Source organism: Chelonia mydas, chromosome 22 (genome assembly GCF_015237465.2).
Source record: "Chelonia mydas isolate rCheMyd1 chromosome 22, rCheMyd1.pri.v2, whole genome shotgun sequence".
In the NCBI taxonomy this organism is placed as follows: Eukaryota; Metazoa; Chordata; order Testudines; family Cheloniidae; genus Chelonia; species Chelonia mydas.
Genome location: NC_051262.2, coordinates 11,744,074 through 11,766,879, shown reverse-complemented (window position 1 = coordinate 11,766,879; position 22,806 = coordinate 11,744,074). Strand labels below are relative to the sequence as shown.

Sequence of the window (22,806 nt, the reverse complement as noted above, 5' to 3'; positions counted from 1 at the left end):
CATACATAGAACATCAAACTGTTTTAGCCAGGTTCACTTCTTCAGGATCGTCTTCTCTGGCAGTCAGTGTCTGTCAGGCTGTGGAAGGTGATTATGTAAGTCTCAGAGGTGCCTATTACCTTGGTATCGAAGTACCAAACGAGTACTATGTGTTAGTCTTTATGGACTTGGGGGAATACAGTTGTTTTACTGCAGAATCTGATTATGGTACAAGAAACAGGCTGTGAGATTTCTCTGCCTTTTCCCCAGGAGGGGAAATGGGCTAATGTTTCATAGCACACAGCATGTTCACAGTGTGTCTTTTCACTTCCCCTCATTCTCCTCCTCCACTGTACTGGTCCCCCTATTCATCCACTTTTCACCTGCAGCCCTCTTGCAGCAGGAGCTCAGTGCATCTCAGATACACACAGACCTTCTGAGTCTGCCACGCTCTCTGCATAACCAACTCTTTACTTTTCTGCAAATATTAAGGTTGCCAACCCTCCAGGATTGTGCTGGAGTCTCCATGAATTAAAGATTTAATTTTAAAGATTACGTCATGGGACGAAACCGCTAGGAATACGTCCAACCAAAATTGGCGACCCTAAATAGCAAGAGATGCCCTGCAGAGAGAGCAGGTTCCTGGAGAAGCGCATTCTCTCTCTCACTCTGTCTCCTGCTGGAGGCATGAGGAAATGTACTGGGGAAATCCTCATTCCTGGTGTCAAGGTGATTAATGCTAATTTAATTATTTGTTTGTAAAATATGAGGAATATGTTTCCTCCTCTCAGAACTAATGGTTTTCTAAATAGGCCTGATTGTATCTCCCTGTTTATTCTGAGAACAGGACAGTGGCCTGTATTTGGGCACTCCTCCCTACTGAAGGCTTGTTTCGCCTGAGATGATAGGGAAATCCTAGTGCGCTGTGGCCATTACCTCACGCTCTGTGCAGACAGAGGGCCTGCTGTTGTGAAGGAACATTCCTACCTTTAACATGAGTCCCTGGGGGGCTCCCATATTGCCAGGCTCCATCATCCCCTGAGTGGGGCAGTGACACAGCACTGATTACATTAAGCCCTGAGTCAGATGGGAAACAAAAAGAGCTTTCTCTGCAGCCCACTGTGGAGAGGCTCTGAAATGTTACCTCCTGTCTGCAGCTCTCTAGCTTTGTCATTTCAATTACCTTGTACTTTGTGTTGACTTTTTGCCACTTTCCCAGCCCGTCAGTAGAAGTGCTACCTTTCTTTCCTGATGGAAGAGATACCAGCTGCGGCAGGCAGTAGAGAAGAGACTTGCCTCTTCCAGGGAACATCTCTCTGTGCCTGGACCTTTTCAAGACAATTCTTAAAGCTCGTTTACATGGGGAAATTGGCCGGCAGAACTGTAGCAGTATAATTCTTAGTGGATGTAATCCTGGAATAAAAGCTACCTTATTCTGGTATAATTATTCACTTTTATTCTGGAATAGAGTGTCCCCCTGGGGAATTATCCCAGCATAGCAACAGGGGTATAATTAGATTGTTGTAGTTCTGCCGGTCAGTTTCCTCATGCGGATAAGCCTTTCGTTGTTTTCACAACTCCATCAAACCCACATGGCCAGCAAGCCAGTACTTCTCTCCGCACCCTTCTCCAGCCAGGGAAAGTTCAGTGATCCATGCTGCAGCTTGCTGGATTCAGAGAAAGTCTAATGTCGTATCAGATCAAAGTGGCCTTCTGATGGGTGTGCAGCGCTTCCTGAAAATCAGGTTCCTTTAAAGTGTCTGAAGTACCTTAAAATTGAGGCACCCAAACTCACTCGTTTTTGAAAATTTTGACCAAAATGCTTTGTACTATTATTATTTAGTATTATTTAATTCTGATACTTTTTTTGTTACATATTTGGGCAAGAGACGTAAGCTATGGTTAGAACAATATTCTCCCAAAGTCCAAGATAGGTGGTTTGAATTTCCAGTTATTGAATAACTTTTCTCAGTTTCCTTAACTGATTAAATGAGTATTTTCAGAGCAGTACACAGGTATTCCATACACATCTTGAGTTGCTGATAATGTCTTCTAAAACACTATATTCTGCCTTCCATTCAGTCTGATGTCTTTGCTCCTTTGCAGCTTTGGCCATAGTCTGAGACAAGGTTACTATAGTAGATGGCCCTTCTGCTTTTGTTCCTAGTATGGCAATTCGTATCAAAACGTGTACTTCTTCCCAAGCATTGTATGGAAAATGATACGAGTACAAACATCACGGTCTAGATTCATCCTTTGTGGAAGGCCATTTAATTTTCATATGGAATGAATATTGCCCCATGTAGTTAGTGAGTTATAATGAGCACCTCCCTTAAATCTCCAAGATTTAGTGGCAAATGTGAAACCAGAAATTTGGTGCATTTTTTGCTGTTCCTGCACAGTGTCAGTGTATGAGGAGGGCTCTGTATTACTTCTAAATTATTGCAGTCTTAAACAGTGTTCTTCACGCAACAGGGGATGGTCTTCACTAGAGGTTTCACCTCAAGTTAATTGATTGGCTCTTAACTTGATTGCAGATTAACTGGTGAATGCCATGTGGTCTAGTTCTTAAAAAGAGGGGCAGGGTGACTTGTTGTTAAGATGCCTGGGTTTTGTTTTTGGCTTTTGCTGAATCACTCTGTGTCTTGGCCAAATCCTTCAACCCCTCTGAGCCTCAGTTTACCAATCTCTAAAATGGTTACAATGCTTAACTCACAGGAATTAATTGAGCCTTGCAACTTTTCTGCAAAGACCCATTGGAGATCTGCAGGTGGAAGGTGTCAGTATTATAGTTACAGAGCACAAGTAATTTGTGAGCAGTGTGACAATTGTATGAGCAGGTATGATGTAGCTTTCTATTTTTTTATTTTCTAGGTATCATGAGCTAGTAACAAAATATGGAAAGCTGGAACCCTTAGCAGTAGTGGATCTTCGGCCCCGGAGCAGCGCGAAGGTTGAAGTTCACTTCAAAGATAAGGTGGAGGAAATATCCATCCGTCTAGATCAGACGGTGGCAGAATTAAAGAAACAATTAAAAACTGTAGTGCATTTGTCAACAAGCAACATGTTGCTCTACTACTTTGACCACGAAGTTCCCTTTGGTCCCGAGGAGATGAAATACAACTCACGGGCATTACATTCTTATGGCATTCAGGATGGAGACAAATTTTTTGTGGAGCCCAAATCTAAATAACCTCTTCTGGCTTTGTGCATTCACACAAACACACACACGAGTTAAAGACTTTTTGCAGGGTTTTTAGGTTGGTTGATGGGTTGAGGTTTTGTTTTTATACCAATTGACTTCTTAGCCCAGGTAGTGTGCCCAAATCTGCGAGAGACATGCCACCATCCGATGTGAATGGACTTAAGAGGAGATAACTGACTTCAGTGTGTGTGTGTTTCAGGATGTCTGATACCTTGATGTTCTCGTTACTCTTCCGGTATACTCGTGAATTTAGCGTGAATGGTCAGTTCTTCAAGCTAAGAGGGGTATTACGGTCCATCAGTAAGGGAGTCAGAGCTCAGTGCAGAATTTGGTCAGTACTTCTGTTACATTAAAGATTGGACTCAGCACTTGTCCACCCAGTTATTTGACTCTGGTTATAAATAGCTGAATTGCTGTTTATCCAGCAAAGTGATGTCTTTAAATTTTTGTTGTTGTGGAGGTTAGTGGAAGGATTTTAAGCAGTATTCAGCTTGAGTTAGAACTCAGGTATTCAGAGCATCCTAAACTACACTTGGTTTGCAAGAGTAAATAAAATGGGAGAGAGAAAATGTACAAATAAAAAAATATATATATTTTCCTCCCAAAACTCACTATCTAGAGTAGTCACTTCTACTCTGATCTCGTGCAAACTGTTCAACTTCGCTAGACCTCTGGCATTGTGTGTAGTTGAATGACACGTCTGACGTTACCGAAGGTTGGAATTAACAGTATTTTAGCCAAATATGTTTATATGCTAATTTGCAGAAAACTCTGGCTGTTCTTGGATGGGTTTTGTGTCAACTGGGAATCCAAATTAACAGCACAACAGTATGCTGAACAGCATAATGGAGTTGCTTTGAATGTCCTTTCCCTATTGCCTGCAAGATCCACTAACAAGCACTTACCCTTTGGACAGTTTGTGTTGAGAGTAGAAAGACTAAAATCATTCTCCTGACAGAGTCCTATTCCTTAGTGTAGAGTCCTATTTCTTACTCTTACTCCAGGAATTTATCCTAATCTAGCACTTTTCCACCTACCAATTTAATGTGGACCCCCCTGTTTAAGATCGGTATCAGTTTTACTTAAATCCATTTGTAGAAGGTGAGTAGATGAGAAACCACTCTCACTGATTGTAAAGCGGACGTTCACGATCCAGATTCACTCCCTCGTGGCCTCCACCAAACTCTCCATGGGCATAGTGTGCTGATTTTAAATAGGCACTTTTTTCCTTTAGAGCTGGGTCTCTTTCTTATGATCCTGCTGTGAAATCCTCAGCCCTTTTATGTATCTCTTGTAAATCACACAGCTGTCTCCCTTTACAGGGCCCTCCTTTGTTCCTCTGTCACCTTGACAAGTTGAAGACTTTACACTGACTTTTAAGCAACTACATTTTTAAAAAATGTTTTTCAAGCAGCGTAGTCAGGGCTCTAGTTACGTATGAACTTCTGACCTTAGCTCTTTAACATCCCCTCCCTCCCCATGCACTTTCTTTCTCATGACGCTTTTGTCTGAGTTACTGAACTCCTTTATATTCTTGGAGTTGTGTATTCTCTTCATATTTTACCCGGATTGTCCAGGGAGGGATATAATCTCATACGCTTCAGATTCAGTGTCCAGGAACTATTCCGCTGAGACTGGTTCCACATCTAGAGTAAACGTAGAAATAAGAGGATTCAAGATAAGTTAATTATTTGTGCCTGGTCTTCTGCTGTAAGAGTTGATCTCCTGGGAACATCAAGATGAGCAATATAAAACAGACCAAGGCTTGCATGTTTAACATGGATTCCACATGACCTGGCTTGATCCAATAAGAATAAAGAACCATGAAATGGTGACAGTGTAATATAAAGTTTTACTTTTAAGGACTCTTGTTGCAGAATGTGCTTTATAAGCTGTAGCATAACTGAGGATGTATTTTCTGCCCATTTGGGCAGTAAATCCATTTGCTGCCCTGCAATGGAACGCCAAGCCAACACATGTATGATATATACATACATACACATAGAAGAAGTTGTGTTTAATAAGATATTTTATTATAAAACAAAGTTTTATGAAGATATGGTTGTTTAATATTAGAAGCTTATTTCTCCTGTTGACTTACTGTATGAGTATGTTGCCCATCAGTCATAAGCTTATGCAGGTTATGTGACTGATGCAGATACAAAGGAATATCTGATCTAATTCTATAGAACGGTAATCACCTATCTTGGGTATATTTATGGCATTGTAACTGGTATTAATGAGACACTGTAATTATTGACCAACTGTTTTAGCACAATTAAATATCTTGGTTTTAGAGAAGGAAATAAAGTCAATTAAAGCATTCGATGGGATCTTACAAAAGGCCAAGTATGTGCTTGTAAGTTTCTTTGCCTGTGAAAAGTTTGGATTATATCCAGAAACAAAATTGGTGCTCTCGCCATGTTGGCTCTGAACAACAGTTAAATGTTATTTTTACGATGGACCTGGTAGGAATGGGAAAACTGCATAGAAAAACAAGGGTTTTTAGTGAACAAGGATAACGCCTTCTTCACAGATATGAGATTTAGCACTATCATATAAACCAGATCAGTGATCCACCCAGGTTTGCAAAAGCCACTGCACAGACACTGCAATTTCACCACTCTGGGGAACAGGCTGTCTCTAGCTAGTGTTATAGAACCATTCACAGTCTGTCCAGGCAGCAGACTATGCATTTTGTATAAAAATTTCGGTAGACTTCAGCTGGATAAGAAAAAAGGCCACTCCAAAAAAGGGAATGTTTTACACATCCAGATGCTCAGCCCTTGAATGCAGGGGTGGGAATCGCACAAAATTCAAAATGCTCAAAATTTGATCTTCTTCCAATTTTATTGCCCATTGGAAATTGGGTCCTATTTTTGCATAATATTCCCATTTAAAATGAGGTTGCTTCTGAGCAATTTCATAGAATTTTGGAAACCTAAAATTGTAAGGGAATAAAATTGCAGAAATTTTCACCTAATTCTAGTTGATGCCTAGTGGTCCAGAATGCCAAAATGCTCTGTATTTGTAGACATTGCTAGTTCAATAAATGGTCCGGTTATGTTTTTATTTAAAAAAAAAAACACACAAAAATCCCCTCCTGCTCCTCCTGCATCCTTTAACCAAGTGCTGCTTTTGCCAGCTATTGTTTTGTTATTGATGTTACTTCATGCACATAAGCCTTTACATAGAGTGGATTTTCTAACTACTTAGTTTACAGGGAACTAGGTGGGAATTACAAATCAGAACATTACACAGCTTTGTATGATGAGGTTAGATACTGTGACATTTTGCTTTCTGATTTGTGTGTGTCTTGAATATCCACGATGTGACCAGATGGTACAGCTAGATTGCTTAAAACAGCAAATGTATGGGATGTACAGTTGTAACAAAGGATGCATCCGTGTGTGTGTTAGAAACTGCTATTAACCCTCATGGGAGTTAAGTATGTACCCTGGGTGGACAGTTAGGCCTAATATACAGCATGATCTTGGGAAACCACTAACAAACGTAATCATAGGCTGGTCTGCACTTAAAAATTAGATTGACCTAGCTACATTGCTCAGGGCTGTGAACAATTTCCCACCCTGAGTGCCTTTCTGCCTAACCAGCAGTGTAGATGCAACTAGGTCAACAGACAAGTTCTTCTGTCAACCTGACCGCCTCTCAGGTGGCTTAATTACATTGATGGAAAAACCCCTTCCGTCAACGTATGTAGTATAGACATACCCATAGTCTTTGCTCTACAGTGTGACCCGTTTCTTTGTTCGCAGTAGATTGGACCCTAAAGATTCCAAGTACAAAATTGTTCCTCCATCAGTTGCCATTTGTGCTTGTAAATGATATGCTTTTGGTTTTGTCCATGTACAGATCTGAAAATGCAAAGCATCCCAGAAGCTGTGGTGTGTATTCTCAGTACATGCGCCATCATAATTTGGCTGTTGGTTTTTTTTTGTAGACGTTCAAGCAGACTCCCTCTCCATTACATGGAGAAGGTAGGCAGCCATTTCTCAACCTTCTGCCTCACTGATTTGTCTACTGAAGTTACTGGAAATTCTTTTGTTTTTCCTTTTTTGAATATAATTTAAACATGAAGGTCTGTTCTTAGCATTATTTGTAAAACTGTGTAATCTTTAGCAAGAAAAAATATGCTCCAAGTCTCCCTTTTCTCCTGTGTTCTGGTTTCTCTCCTGGGTACTGGAGTCAGGGGGAATGTGCTTCCTGTTCCAAAAATCTCCTTTTGGTTCAATGGCAGAGTTTGCTGAGGAACGCATATCAATTAGGTAATTGGTTTGATCATTTCAATAAACTTATTTGAACTTTTGCGCACACAAAAAAAGTGTCCAGGGGGTTTCTTGACAACTTTCTCATTTGTTTCTTATAGCAAAACTTCTCCTGCACCCCCTACCCCATGCATACTTTCCCCTCTGCCTTTGGGATAGTTAGAACATCAGTTCCTTGGTGCAGTAAATATCTGTTAAGGCAGCTTGTGTCTCCAAAAGCTAATGCACATTGTCTTGCTCCTGAAAGATTCCTATTGTTGAGACTGGTTGAAAGTAATTTCGAATTGTCAGTGCTCAATGTTCCCATGCCATTATCTTAAGCACAGGTATAAAGTCAGCAGGAGCCCACAGCTTTAGAGTTGGATTTTGAAAAGCTTTTAGTGTTGACCTAATTCTGCTCCCATTAAAGTCAATGGTAACGCTCCCATAGACTTGAGCGAGAGCAGAGTTGGACCAAGGCTAAGTGCTTTGGAAAATCTACCCTTAAGCTCTTATCTCTTCATCCCTTTTTCCTCCCTGCATCCACCAAGCTCCAAGCACCTATGCAAAATAATTTACTACTTCAATATAAAGCCTGGTCCCATATACCTAGGTTAACTTAAACTCTAGTGATAATACCTTTAATACAATCATGAATATCACAGCAATAGGTACTATAGCGATGGCCTAATAGAGCATTTTCTATTGAGGATTCTTACTGTGCTTTACAAAGTCTCAAAGCTTCTGTACTTATTTCTCCGCTGAACAAAATTGCCTTAGGGTGTTACAGTTGTGGCACAAGTGGGAATAAAGCCCGTGCGTCAGCCCCTTCCTCAACCCACTCACCACACTGCCATTCAAGTTAAATGAGTTTTATCCGCAAAGACAGAAGCACTAAAATTAAGGTCAGGTTATTGGATTTCATATTTTTTAGCTATTTGTAAATAGCTTGGAGCTAATACTTGAAATAAAAATGGAACGTGAAATTGATTTTAAAAGTATAAAATTGTTTCTTTGGCTTCTGACTTGGTTTGGAACATCACGCTGTTTGCGTGGAGGTGAAGAAAGACTTAATCCCATAGTGTTTCTTTAACATGTAACGCAACACCCGGAGATTCACGTGGGCTAAACGGTGTTAGGGCAGATAAACAGCACGTCTAATGTTCTGGCTGTTAACAGCCTTTCTCAAGGACATATTGGTTTGCCTGCTGACCTTGAATTGTTCCATTGTTTCAGACACAAAGCAACTTCCTCCCGTGCTACGTCCGACAAGAACTTCTCGTGTAGAATGAGACGGCTCATACCATTATACAGGTTGTGCGGGTTTTTTCTTCTAAAGTGGATGCTTGTCTTTTAGAGACTGAGCTGAGACCCCCCAACTCATTTTAGTCACTGGGAAACAGTGAGGGGGCTAGGCGATAGAGCACTGGATTGGGACTCAGGAGACTTGGGGTTTGATTCGTGTCTCCTCCTCTGGTTTGCTCAATGGCCTTGGGCAAGTCACTTTGGCCCTCTGTGCCTTAGCTTCGCCATCTATAAAATTGGAGTAAATCATCTTTTTAAGGGCTTTGAGATCTGCAGATAAAAATGGCATAAAAGAGCTAAATATTATTACTACACGTGCTACCAATGATCAGCTAACAACTTTAGAACAAGGTTGACCTAGCCTTAGGTGTCCACAAGCAACCTAGAGGTTAAGGTTTAATCACCCCCATTTCCCATGCATCACCCAAGTCCCCTTTGTGTATTGTGGTCAACATGCAGCACTCTGTATCTCACCTGTATTGAAGAATCTGAGCACATTAAATCGCATAATCCAGATAATTCTATGGTTTAACACGCCTTCTCTAGAAGTGAGGGAAAATTACTCTCATTGTCTTTGTCTTTCTCTCTTGTATAGAGCATGTGACTAAATTCTTATGTCTGGTACCAAAATTAGTAAATTGTCCTCTCTAGCATTGGCAGCCAGATTGAGGGTATGTCTATACTGCAATCATGGGGTGTGATTGCAGCTCAAGTAGATGTACCCGAACTAGCATTAAGCGAGCTATTGTGGGTACCAGAGCAATGAAGTCGTAGCAGCATGGACTTTAGTGCTGCTATACAAGCCCACCTGGGTAATCACTCAGGTAGCTATCCCGTGCTGAAGCCCACTCTGCCATAACTTCACTGCTGCATTTCCAGAGCTAGATAAGTTAAAGCTAGCTCCGGAATGTCTATATGACAATCACAGCGCGCGATTGCAGTGCAGACATATCTTTAGGTACACACCAACCTTTGGGAAGAAACCCCCATACAGCAACCTGAAGTGTCTATAACCATTCAAAGGGAGTGATAGAGATAAATGGGATAATGAGATGAAATTAAAAGGAAAATTTAATCTGAATAGTAGCAAATGTTCCCTGACAGAGAGATCTATCTCCTGCAGAGTAGTCTCCCGGAGCCCCATTGCATGTCATTTACAATTAGAATAGATGGCACACTCTCACAGGGGGGAGGGAGCAATCCTGCACTGGCAAAGTTGAAGGAAACCCATCTGCTGGGTCTTTTTTGTTCTTTAATTTCTATGCATCCTGGATCTAAGTCTAGGTTTAATTGTCAACCAGATTTGAAATTGAGTCAGGAACCTCTCCTGCAGCACAGAGAGAGTTAAAGCTCTCAGTAGAGGAATGGCTACAGGTGCAGGCGGCAATTGTAAGGTAGCAGGGCTGGGCCAGGCCAGCAGTCCTGCAGTAAGCAATAAAGGGAGGTATAATGGGGAGACAGGTGATACCTTCCCTGGAGGAAATTACTATCTGGAAAAATCCTCTTTCCACCGGACTCCAGCATCAGCTTCAGAAAACCTTTTTTGGACTTTGTTCAAATCCTTACTTGGGGAAATTATTTGACCCAGTTCCCATCTATGTGGTTATTTTGACCTTCGCTTACTTGCTTTAGGACTAGCCTCTGGAAATTCTAGCCCACCTTTTTTGAATGATTTGCTTGTCTTGAGCCTCAGTGGGGAAAATAAAATATTGTTACTTATTTGGTTAGCCATAATGTGCTCAGCACGGTACAATGCAGAACAAAATGGTAGGCCCTGACCCAAAAGAAAAAACAAAATCTGGAAGATAGAAAGTTCACTCCAAATTGTCAGGCAAGCTGTAAAATCAAAGCAGCTCTAGTCATCATAGAACTTCCTGAGTCAGACAGAAGCTGAATTTTAAATATAAAACAATCAGAGGAGAAAAGGATACATTCTGATTTTCGGTATTCGTCATAAAGCAGCATACAGGAGTACAAGCCCGGTTTATTTTCCCTTTGCAGGTAATCTGTGAAGAGCCTTCTGAAGAGAGAGAGAGAGGCTTGTTTTGTTTTGTTTTTGCCTTTGGAATGACTCCAAAGGCACTGAATGGCTGGTAGTATTAGAAGAATCTAGCCCTAGATTCCCCCTTGAGGGCTTTCTTCCCTTCAATAGACTGGGAATCAGGTTTACAAGTAGGAGGTTTGTGTCGGTAACGTACTTTAAGGCCCTGATCCAGCAAACGTTTCCTCCCGTGTTTGGCTTTACACACCAGTAGCCCTACTAAAATCAATGGGGCTACGCACATGCATGAAATTAAGCGCATGGGGATGTATTTGTGGAACTGAAACCTAAATCTTCCTTTAGAAAAAAATAAAACAAAAAATTCCCCTTTTATTCCTCCTACTCAGCCCGCTTGTTTGATTTATTGGCCCCAATCCTGCACTACACCTACACATGTGCTGAATTTTTTTTACTACCTTTTGTCCCATTGATTTCAACTGGGGACATGGATCAGGGTCTTTGATTATAAGCAGTTTGGGCCGGAGACCTTCACTTATGGTGCACATACTGCACCTGGCACAATGAAGTGCTGAAATACTTGGCTTCCAGGTGCTGCTGCAATGTAAATATTAACTAATTTTTGCCAAAATCCTTAGATTTTAAAACCAGGACAATCCCACTCCCTCCTAGGGGTGGTAGGATCAGGAGTAAAAATAAAATCTCCTGAAGAAGATTTGGAAAGAACTTTTCTTTAAATAGCTTTTATTTTCCTCTCGGCCAAAGCTGAACTAAATTGGTTTATGAAAATTCAAACAAGACTTTGATGGAAAATTATCTTCATGGGCATTTCAAGGGCTCTGACTTTGTTTAGTGTTTTAATCCCTATGCTGTTTAATGCTAATTCTGTAACACTATATAGAAGCTTTTTTTCCACTTGCACAAAGGAGGAAGGGGCTTGTTTCTTTTGTGGGTTGTTTTTTTCCTTCCCAAGTGAAAAGCGATTCTGATCAGAACAGCCACAAATCCAGCTCCAACTTACTGACATTTCCATCTAACTCTACCTGAAGGATTAGGGGTTTTTTCTGCCAGAAAGAAACCTCTCCACTTTTACAAGCCAGAATCTGAGCTGTAGATTAATTTACCATTAATTAATAGAGCAAAAAGTTTTGATTGCAACTCAACACTATTCTGGCCCTAAAACAACACAGAGAAAAACTGAATTTTCAATTGAAAGAGCAAAAGGGATTGAGACATCATTTCAGACATCAGCAATAATTGGTAAAAGAGCACTGAAATGTATTCTTCATTGACATAAGATTTCCCCCCGGTTTACCAAGATTCAATTTAAAATTTCGGACTTAATTTCTTCCCTTCTCTGCAAAACAGGTTGGTATTTTTTTCATACTTTTAAAAAAATTGCTTTTTTTTTTTTTTTTTTTTTTTTTAGGGGATGTACTATATTAAGCATTGTTTCTTTTATTTTCTGTCATGGTTCCCCAGAGGTACATCTTCTAGGTTTTAATGTAATACATTTATATTCTCCACTAGTCATTGTGTGTGTTCTCAATTAATGAATCCACAGTGACTTAGATTTAAGATCTATATAAAATTCTAGCATGATACTTGCTTCTTTTCTACAGTAAGGAATACAGCGGAACCCTTTCATAGTTAAATTAATTTTTCTCACTCCAGAACAACTTGGCTGTAAACAAGATTATTTTTTCAATCTAATTGCAATGACACATTGAGAAGCATTGGAGAAGCGTGGAACTGTCATTCGACTTGATTATATATGGTGTTTCACTACTTCAAACATCATTATAATTGGATTCAAGTGTAAGTAATATGTAGCTATACAGACAATGTATCTAGCTATATATATATGTTACATCTATATATATATATATATATATAAATAGATATAGCTATATATGTGTACTCCATTATATAAATAGGTCTATAGATGTATTTTGTTATATAGAGATGTAATGTCTATAATGTTGGAGTACAGTCATAGATGTAATATAATGCATGAAGAGATATATATTTAATATAGAAGTGTGACTATTCTGTCTCTGTATAAATAGATCACTCTAATTTATACTTGAATCTGATCATACATATTTCATTCACTCACTGTGTATTGTGTATACCCTGTAGTTTTATATAAATGGTATATAAAAAACCTTTCCCTCTGTTTAATGAATAGAAATGATAAAGTAATTAAATCAAAGCAGCTACTTTGGTCCTACTTCCTCTTTGATTAATAATATATAACAAATTATAGTAAGCATAAAAGAAATTAAAATACCACACAAAATTTCTCTTTAATTTACCCAGATGCATTTCCACCTCCTTCTGTATATAGTTGATATCTGTATAGCAAGGAAGTTGTCAAGCTGTGTAAATGTTTGTGCTTCCTTCACACCTGTCAAGGATGTTAAGTGATCATTGTATTACCACCCAGTACAAAGGATTAGTTAAACCAACATTTGAAGTCTTCTAACTATATAAACACACTACGGTTTATAATTCGCTCTCATTTTCTTACAATGAAAAGCTATTCATCTTAAAGCCTGCAGTAATATCCTCACATGAAGCAGATCAGCAAAGAATTGTGTTGGATTAATAGGGGGATTGAAGACACACTGGGAGCTGGGTGCTATTCATTAATTCCAACATACTGGTTCATTTCTGATTCCTGAAATCATGCTGTACATATACCCTGAGAATACCTGGAGGGCAAGTTGTTTTATCATCAGTGATTTCATTATACTACCTATCTATCTTGTCATTTTTGGGCTAGATCATGGGTAAGGACCTACATTTCCCAATTTTCTGCATCTCTGGAGTAATCACACAATTTCAAGGCACTATTAGCCATTAGCCTGAGATTTGCTTAGCAGATCTGGTTTTGGATTGATGATTAGTTGCTCTTTTTTTTTTTTTTTTTTCCCTTTTAGGATGAATTATCCGTCACTCATTAGAACCTGGGTGGCCTTTGTGTTCATGATTGTATGGCAGCAAGGTTAGTATTTCTGACTTTTGGTCCTCGGATACTGATACTCTACATTTACAATAGGAAAGCGCTTGCCTCAGAAATTTGCTACACGCAAACTTCATGTGCATAGAAAGCCTTGCAAAATTCTACTCAAATGCTTGTCTGAGAGCAAGTACAGTAGCAGGGTAATTTATTTTTAAATCCTCATACCGAAGGACAAACAAGTAGATTTTTGTGCCTTGCCTGGTAAATATACATGATCATTTTGCATCGCTGACATTTATTCCCAGCGAGGGACAGATCCTCAACTCATGTAAATTGTCATAAAGTTCCACTGAAATTAATGGAGCTAGGCCAATTTACATCTTGCCCTTTTGGTTTCAAATATGAAGTCAAAATAATCAACAGACTAAAGAGTGTCTGCACATTTCTGAGTTCTTCATGCAGAATTCAGGAGTATGGGTTGATATCAAAATTGTCATGAAAGCAGGACTTTAAAACATTTCTAGAGTTTGGACAGTTCACCTGCCAGACAAACTTATGTAGAATGAAAGGCGGGTGGGTAGAAAGAGTCTGCGGAGAAGTCAAGCTACCACACAACTGTGTGCTAATTTACTTTTGTTAGAGCTCTGGCTCGGTTTGTGGAGTCATCCAAATTCCAAGTCTTAGGTGTATCCTCATTGATATTCCCTATGGTTTATATAGCTTTGAGGAAACATTTATTAAGATCATTCACTCTACAAAACTTCCATCCATGTTTTGTTTTTGTTTTTTCCTTGTGTAGTTTTGTAAAAGGCACAGGAAGATCTCCAGAAGATTTCTTGTTGCTTTCTTTTTTTTAATTTAAATTTGATTTCAAGAGGGTCAAGAACAGTGGAATGGGGCCAGTCATGGGTAGATGGGGTTGTTTTTGTTTTTTTGTCATGCTAACTCAGTATATTCACATTACACGACTGATTTAATTTCTTTGGGGGAGATATCCTGGTCTTGGGGTTAAGGTTTAGGTCTATGTGGCTTGAGATCTTGGTACTGATGCCTGCTGTTTCCCTTGTGTGGCTACGGGCAAATAATTTAACCACTGTGCTTCAGTTTCCCCACCTGCAAAATGAGGATAATAATCTGCCTGAAGCTCAGGGCATTAAGGCTAGATTCCTTTGCTAGCCAAGCCTGTTGGGATACTTGGATAGGAGAGGCTATACGTGCAGATTTAGACTCCAGTGCTAGTGCTTAAAAAGTGATTGCTTAAAAGGTTGTGCTGAGTATCACGCTTTTAAAAAAAAAAAATCTATAATTTATAGCTGTGACCTCAGATGTAATAGCCTGCTGGATACATTACGGCTGTGAAATGACTTATTTTACTACCTGGCAAAAGGATATTTGCGATAGCCCTTACAAAATATGTATATAACTGTAGTCATACATTCAGGACTCTGTCACACACCACTTAAACTCTCTCCAGCATGAAAATTAATATATATATACACACACACACTTTTAAAAACCCTTTTTTTGACTTTCAGTACAGGTATTTTTCTTTTGAGCTAGAAAGCTGTATCGGTTAGAACCTTCATAAAAGGGTCGGCTTCCCGTTGTCCCTATTATAAACCAGATTCTAGCGAAGGACATCTTAAAAGTTACAACAACCGAACGGCTTATACTTGCACGGAATGGGAAGAAAACCCACTGCATCTTTAAAACCCAGAGCAATCACCCGTCAGCTAGCAGCCTCTGAAATTGCAGGTTAGGACCTAGAAGAATGTCCTGAATCAACTTAAACAGAGATGAAATTGTTTTGAGTCTAGCTCTTTGGGTCAGCACTGATCGAATATAACGAGGACAGTCCATTTCTTGTCTAGCTAAGGAAATGTGTGTTCCCTCTGCGGTAGATCACCTCATAGGGCTAAATAAATGGAGAATTCTGTTATAACAGATGTCTGCGAGTGGCACAGGATTGGCTGCGTAGTTCTTTCTATAGAGGCATAATCCGCGATTGTAGACCTAGCAATTAGAGCAGGTGGGAAATGGGGTTTGTCCCCTGTGGAAAAATTCACTGAGCATGCTTAGTTTTTGTCAAAATTTTCAGTGGAAAATTTCAACTTTTTCAACAAAACAATCTTTGGCTGAAAACTGTTTTTTAATTTTTTCCGTCAAAAGATGTAGGGGGAAAAGAAGCTACTTTCTGTGCAATGTTTAATTTAATGGAAAACCTGATTTCAGGGGGAAATTTTTGATTAAACTGTCCTAGCAATAGCATCTCAGGCTTTCCCCTAGTATCCTCTCATAAGCTAAGCAAGGCCAGGCCCGGTTGCTATGTGAATGGAAGAGCTCAAAGAAAAAGGCAGAGTGCTACAGGAAGGAGTGTTAATTCAGCAGATGTCATTATCCATCTATCTTAGGTATGTATCTGGCCCCCATTACTGTGATATCAAAGCTCCTCACAATCTTTCATGTATTTTTCCCTACACACCCCTGTGAGGCAGGGTGGTGCTGTTAACCCCATCTTACACGTGAGAAACTGAGGCCTAGAGAGGCTAAATAACTTGTCCAAGATCACAAAGGAAGTCTGGGGAGAAGCAGAGAATTAACCCTGGGTCTCCCGAGTCTCAGGCTAGCATCCTAACCACTGGACCCTCTTCCTTATTGTTTTTCCCTCTGAGATAGCACTGAACTAATGCCCCAGCTATTGTGTTAGGAGACACTGTCCTGCTGAAGATGCTAAATACAATGTAAAACAGAGGCCTTGACCGTTTGGGGGTCATGAAGGATCCTGTAGCTTTTTATACAAGGGAAGTGACATCAAATCTTATGCCTGGCCAAATTCCAGTTTGGGTTGCGACGTTCCACCAATACAAAATCCCTCCTGCAGCTGCAGTTGTAGAGACTATTCTTTTCACCCCCTGTTCTAAACTCTTGCATAGTACTGGGGCATGTTATTAACCAGCTGCCATTCTCCACCCCAGAGGTGGCTGCATTTCAGTAGTGGCTGAAGTACAAAGTATGTAAAGAGCATCAGGAGGTGTGATGCTATGGGTCTGATCCTGTACCATTGCAGTCAGTGGGAACAGGACCAGTCCTTATATCATTATAATAACTATACTGTCCTCTTCCAGCTCAGTCCATGGAGATTTTGTATCCGTTCTGGCAGAATGATACGAAAACCCCCAAAGTGGATGATGGAAGCTCCTCTGAGATTAAGCTGTCCATCCCGTTCATCTTCTTTGGAATCCCATACAGGAGCATTTATGTAAGTGGAGGAGCAACTCTGTGGCAGACACTGCTTTTTTACTCGTTTCCCCCTCATTAGTAGCTGCATTTGAAGCACACTCTCCCAGTGTTCAAGACATGGAAGATTTATTAGTACCTACCTGACAAGTTCTTAGATTTCATGAACTGATAGGTTTTATGATTAAAAAAGTCAAAGGTGTATTTAATGGGATAATGTTCACGGGAAAGGAGTATAAAAGGCAATAAATTACCTTTGCAGGTGATTAAATGCCAAAGCTAAGGCCTTGACGCCATGAGCATTATTCCAGTTGCATGACAAGAAACAAGAACATACAGAGCTGCAGGGGGGGAAAGGATTCCTTCCACCCTCTGGTGGGTGCCTGAGAAAGTTCTGGGCTGGTCCTGCTGCTTCCCATTGGCATCACAGGAAGCCAGGCATGGGAGAAGGATACCTGCCAGGCTGCGCTAAGAAAGGGTTAATCTCGCTGCATCAAAAGTGTGTTCAAGATGGGACCGAGTCAGCAAAATTTGATCCCGATCTCAGATTCAGGGATTGTCCATTCAGGTATTGGGCTGAGCCCAGCCCAGGCCAACCCTGTCTGGCACAACAGCGGGATTTGAACGTGGGACCTTGGTGCACCAGCCATTCCAAGGGGGATAAAGACCCATGCTCTCCCCATGTCAGTGATATATGCGTAGCATGTGCACAATACAGTCATTTCCTGGAGGCTCGGGATAATAATCTCAGTTTTTATTTCAGGTGGCCTTTGCCAATTCCCACTTGTAGTAGAACCACTTGCTGCCATTGTCTGGTGCCCAGCATGTGGGCTGGGGTCACATGACTTACGAGGAGAGGCTGAGGGAACTGGGGTTATTTAGTCTGCAGAAGAGAAGAGTGAGGGGGGATTTGATAGCAGCCTTCCACTACCTGAAGGGGGGTTCCAAAGAGGATGGAGCTCGGCTGTTCTCAGTGGTGGCAGATGACAGAACAAGGAGCAATGGTCTCAAGTTGCTGTGAGGGAGGTCTAGATTGGATATTAGGCAACACTATTTCACTAGGAGGGTGGTGAAGCACTGGAATGGGTTATCAAGGGAGGTGGTGGAATCTCCTTCCTTAGAGGTTTTTAAGGCCCGGCTTGACAAAGCCCTGGCTGGGATGATTTAGTTGGGGTTGGTCCTGCTTTGAGCAGGGGGTTGGACTAGATGACCTCCTGAGGTCCCTTCCAACCCTGATATTCTATGATTCTATGGTTCTCTGACACCAGTGTCCCCAGTGTAGTGCTGAAGACCTGGCACTGACGGGTTTGTGCTTAACATAACAGATATTGAGCTCCCTGGAAGTGTTTGGGTCAAATGAGTCCAGTACCGAGGACTCAGCAGAACTGCTTGCTAAGGACTTGATTAACCTGAACGCACCCAGTGACCTGGGGCCAGTTACGTCGGGCACAAAATCTCCCTGGTAAATAATTCTCCTATGATGTGGCTCCAGAGAGGCTCATCTCAAAGAACTGTTGCGGCTAAGTAACTTTCACAGTTTGATCTATGTGGGGTTGTACCCTCTGCAGTTCCTGATCTCTGTCTTCCTAGCCCCAGCTTAAGATCTTTCATAGCGCAGGCCTTGCTCGCTTGAGCAATGAGAGACATATAAGTACCTAGATGGATAGACCTATTTCCATCACATAATTGCATAAACCAGCCTTCACCAAAAACGCTATCAGCACAGGTATAATTTTAAGATGACAGTTCTCCGCTTGCAGCCAAGGCTTTGGTTGGCTTAAATCAAACCGTTCTCCTCTTTTTCTAGGTCAACAACAATGGCGTGATTTCTTTCAATGTGCAAGTCAGCCAGTTCACCCCAGAGCCTTTCCCCCTTGCAGATGGCCGGGCCTTTATTGCTCCATTTTGGGCAGACGTTCACAATGGAATCCGAGGAGAAATCTACTACAGGGAGACCATGGACCCCGCTCTGCTCAAGAAAGTCTCCAAAGACATCAGGAAGTACTTCAAAAACTTGCCCTCTTTCTCAGCCATCTGGCTCTTTGTCGTCACCTGGGAAGAGGTCACCTTCTACGGAGGCAGCAGCACGACCCCTGTAAGGGCAAACATTTCAATCTCTTCGCTTGTGTGATGATATTAGAAAGGCGTTGTTTTCTGAAGCAGGAATAGCGGCTGTCAGGTCTACACGCTATAGACCTTAGCGTAGTGATGTCGGTCTGGAGTTTGAAGGGGTGTGATCCTGACCGACAGAGCAGTGCCATCAGAAACCCCTAGTGGAGGTGCAGTTATGCTGTATAACGTCTACCAGGACAGCTTCTTTCTCTTGGCAGGAGTGGTTTCACTATACTGATAATAAAACCTGTCCACACCAGGCATGCTATGCTGGGGTGGTAAACAGGCATTCCTACACTGGTAAAGCACTCCTCTTGTAGACATGGCCTAAGTTAATGGGCAGATGGATGAAGTAGGACTCAAGAGACCTGGGTTCAATTCCGAGCTCTGCCACTGACTTCCTGGGTGACCTTGGGCAAGTCACTTAATCTCTCTGGCCCTCAGGTCCCCACTGATAAAATTAGGATAATAATCCTTCCTTTCTCCCACCCTTAGTCTGTCTTGTCTAGTTATGTTGTGAATTCATCAAAGGAAAGATTAATTGTCTCTTACCATGTGTTTGTACAGCAGCTAGCTCAGTGGGGCTCCAGTCTCTTTTGAGGACTTTATTCATATTATAGTAACAGCTAATTATTACATACTGATTAGATATGAGAGTGGAGTCTATTTTCTTATCCATGCCTTGCTGTGTGGCCTTGATCAAGTCCCTTCAGCTTCTCTGTACCTCAGTTTCCCCATCTGTAAAATGGAAATCATACTTAACTGCTTTGCAAGGCGCTTCAGAGGTTGGATTCTGCACACTTTATAAAGAAGGGCCAAATATTTATTAATTGAACACTGATTCAGGGCTTTTTCTTTAAATAGGGATGGGATACATTTGTTCCCTTTGGGGGGCTGTGAAACTCTCAGAGGTTGCAAACCTCTAATCCCCTGTCCTTTAGTTTTTCCAATTTCAAGACAAGTTTTTCTAGTTGTAGGTGTGGGGTATTTGAAAACTGCATTGGAATTGTTGGCTGTCACTTTCATTTGTAAGTGGTTTCCTGAACTGCTTTCAGGCTAGGGAGCTCTGTAGGGAAGCCTGCGATCAGAGTCAGTCAGCAGGCAGACGGCTTAGAACAAGGTGGGGTGAATTGTGGTTCCTTGTATAAGGAAGCAGCCTGCTTTGTCTCTTGCTGGTTTTGGGTTGTTTTGTGTTAGGGTTCTGGAGTCTAAGAAATAAAATAGCATTACCCTGCAACCTTCTAGGCACAGTATATATGTTTTTATCTTTGTGTGTGTGCCATGAACATAACAGTAGTATTCAGTCCTGTGTTCTGTATAGAACCACCTCCCAACAGCTGCCCTGGCACAAACAAGAGCCCTGCACAGTATCTTGAATGTGAATGTTTGTGTCAGGTGAGCCTACAGATGTTTTTATTACAGTAGTGTCCCCGTAGTGCCAGGCACTGTACAGGCATTTAGTATAGGCCCTGCCCCAAAGAATTTACAGCTTTATATCCTGCTTCCGAGATGTGATCTGCATGGGTGGGCCCCCTTTGACTTCACTGGGGCTCTGAGTAGGAGGAAAAGTCTGTGTGCATGGAGAGCATTGCAGGATCAAGCTATAGGGTTGTAAATTCTTTGGTAATTTTACTCAATGACTATACAGCACCTAGCACAGTGGATCCTCTAGGGTAAGTAAAAGACAAAGTACAACGGGGGGTGAAAGAAACAAATGGCTTGTGAGGGCAGGAAGGATGGGAGACTTGAGCTTTTCATTCTAATTTTTTCTCCCACTCACTGCCATTGTCCATCTTATTTTTCCCCTCACTGGATTCTGTAATCTCCCCCCTCCCCCCCCCCCCGCCCCCGGCTCCTCCCCCACCCACGTCCACCCTGAGTTAAATGTGAGCCAAATAATTTTTCAGCTAGAATCAAACGTCCAAGGCCACATTGGATTCAAAATTAGGCAAAGCAAGTTCTCTTCTCCCTAACAGGCTCCAGAAGTGAAGCTGCTTCTTAAGAAAACTCTCATATCCAGGAAGCCACAATAAATTAATCTTTGGCTGAAATCTGCTCTCTTAAAAACCTGTGACTGGGGACAGAAAATGGGGACCTTTTTGGGGCCACAAATAACTTATGGGTTTTTATTGTGGCTGCGGCTGGATTTATTTCTATGCCATGTTAATCAGAGCGAGCAGTCAGGACGTTTCAGGAGAACGAGTCGAACAGCTGCTTTGAAATCCCAAATAGATGTAGGAAATCAAAAAGGGGGGGGGGGGGCAGGGGTAGGGGATAGCTCGGTGGTTTGAGCATGGGCGTGCTAAACCCAGGGTTGTGAGTTCAATCCTTGAGGGGGCCATTTACGGATCTGGGGCAAAAATTGGGGATTGGTCCTGGTTTGAGCAGGGGGTTGGACTAGATGACCTCCTGAGGTCCCTTCCAACCCTGATATTCTATGATTATTGGCAGCATTATCACAATGACAATCAGTGCAGTAAAAGATGTATCATAATTGGTCATAAAGCCCTGCCAGTGATTTGGCTGGATTAGCTGCTCTTTAATTCCATGAACACAAAAGAGTCTGATCTCTTAAGAAGTCAGCTATGACAAAGAGCCCTGTTCCTTTCCATTTGTTAGGGTTGTTTGAAATTTAATGCATTTTTCCAATCTCATTGACACACAGTTCCAAAGTGTTTTGAGCCAGAAGCAGTACTGAGATCCCTGTACTTCTGGGAAAATTGCACACAATGCAATTTATTTTGGTATATAGCATCCTTCCTGTACAATATCAGAGAATGCATTTGATTTACCTGTAAAATAGAATATGCAACTTTTGAAGGTGAAATTCACCCCAATGCAGAAAACCTGTGCAAAACCTTCTTAATGCCTGGTTTGAAGAGTGACTCAGTAAAAATGGCATCAGGGATTAGAGACAGGCCAAATTTTCAGCTGAAAACTTTTTCGGCCAAAAATGCAGATTGGGAGGCACTGAAACCCTTTGAGAATTCGTGTTCATTTTGCCGAATTATTTTGGTCAACACCTGTCTTCTGCCCCCCACCTCCACTCCACGATTAAATTGTTTCCTTTCAACATTTTCTAAATGAAACCTTTTGATTTTGGTTCCAAATGATGTTTTGTTTCGAAATTTTGTTCCATTTTGTTAAAAAAAAAAAAAAAAAAAAAAGTTTGAAAATATTGCAGTCAAAACATTTTGTTCCCTTTCAATGCAACTGTTTTGTTCAAGCCAAAAATGATTCCCCCACCACTTTCTTTGATTCATGAAAAATTTTGAAAAATCGTGGTTTCAGATTGAACTGAAATAAAAAATTGGGGTGGGGGGGGCGGCTGGAGGGGATTTTCAGGATTGCCAGTGAATCGAAAAACCAGTTTTTCACCCAACTTTATCTGGAATTTCGTGTTTATTGTTATTCTGGATCAAATATGCTCAACTGACAAGAGGTTTCTCCTGCCAGTTAGTGCTGCAAACTTCAGTCCTGAGATTCAAACGGGGAACTTTCTGTCTGGGTACATCATTTCCGATGATAAGGGTTCTGCTGGCCACACTGGACCTCAGCGACATCTGTGTGCCCTCATCTTCGGTGGGTTTGCACAGGTTTAACTGACTAGAACTTTAGTTTGATTATTTTAGTAATAGCATGGCAGTGCCTGGAGGCCTCAGCCGAAATCAGGGCCCCATGTGCTAGGCGCTGTACATACCACTAGTAAGAGCCAGCCTCTGCATCAGAGTTTATA

The 22,806-nt window shown here is 41.3% G+C and overlaps 1 protein-coding gene across 9 annotated transcripts in view; it reads left to right on the top strand.

Moving 5' to 3' along the window:
• Positions 1-22,806, top strand: part of LOC102939157 (tubulin-specific chaperone cofactor E-like protein) — a 98,180-nt gene that overhangs the window by 24,245 nt on the left and 51,129 nt on the right. For 3 of the 9 annotated variants that reach the window (XM_037882210.2, XM_043534170.1, XM_043534169.1), the window contains one exon: positions 2,854-7,526. In XM_037882210.2, coding sequence (XP_037738138.1) covers positions 2,854-3,172 — 319 coding nt within the window. In that variant the 3' untranslated portion in view covers positions 3,173-7,526. Of the gene's footprint in view, positions 1-2,853; positions 7,527-8,685; positions 8,764-8,791; positions 12,572-13,698; positions 13,764-16,846; positions 16,981-18,765; positions 19,054-22,806 lie in introns of those variants that run through there. The other 6 variants (XR_005222878.2, XM_043534168.1, XM_037882209.2 and 3 more) reach the window with 5 other exon arrangements.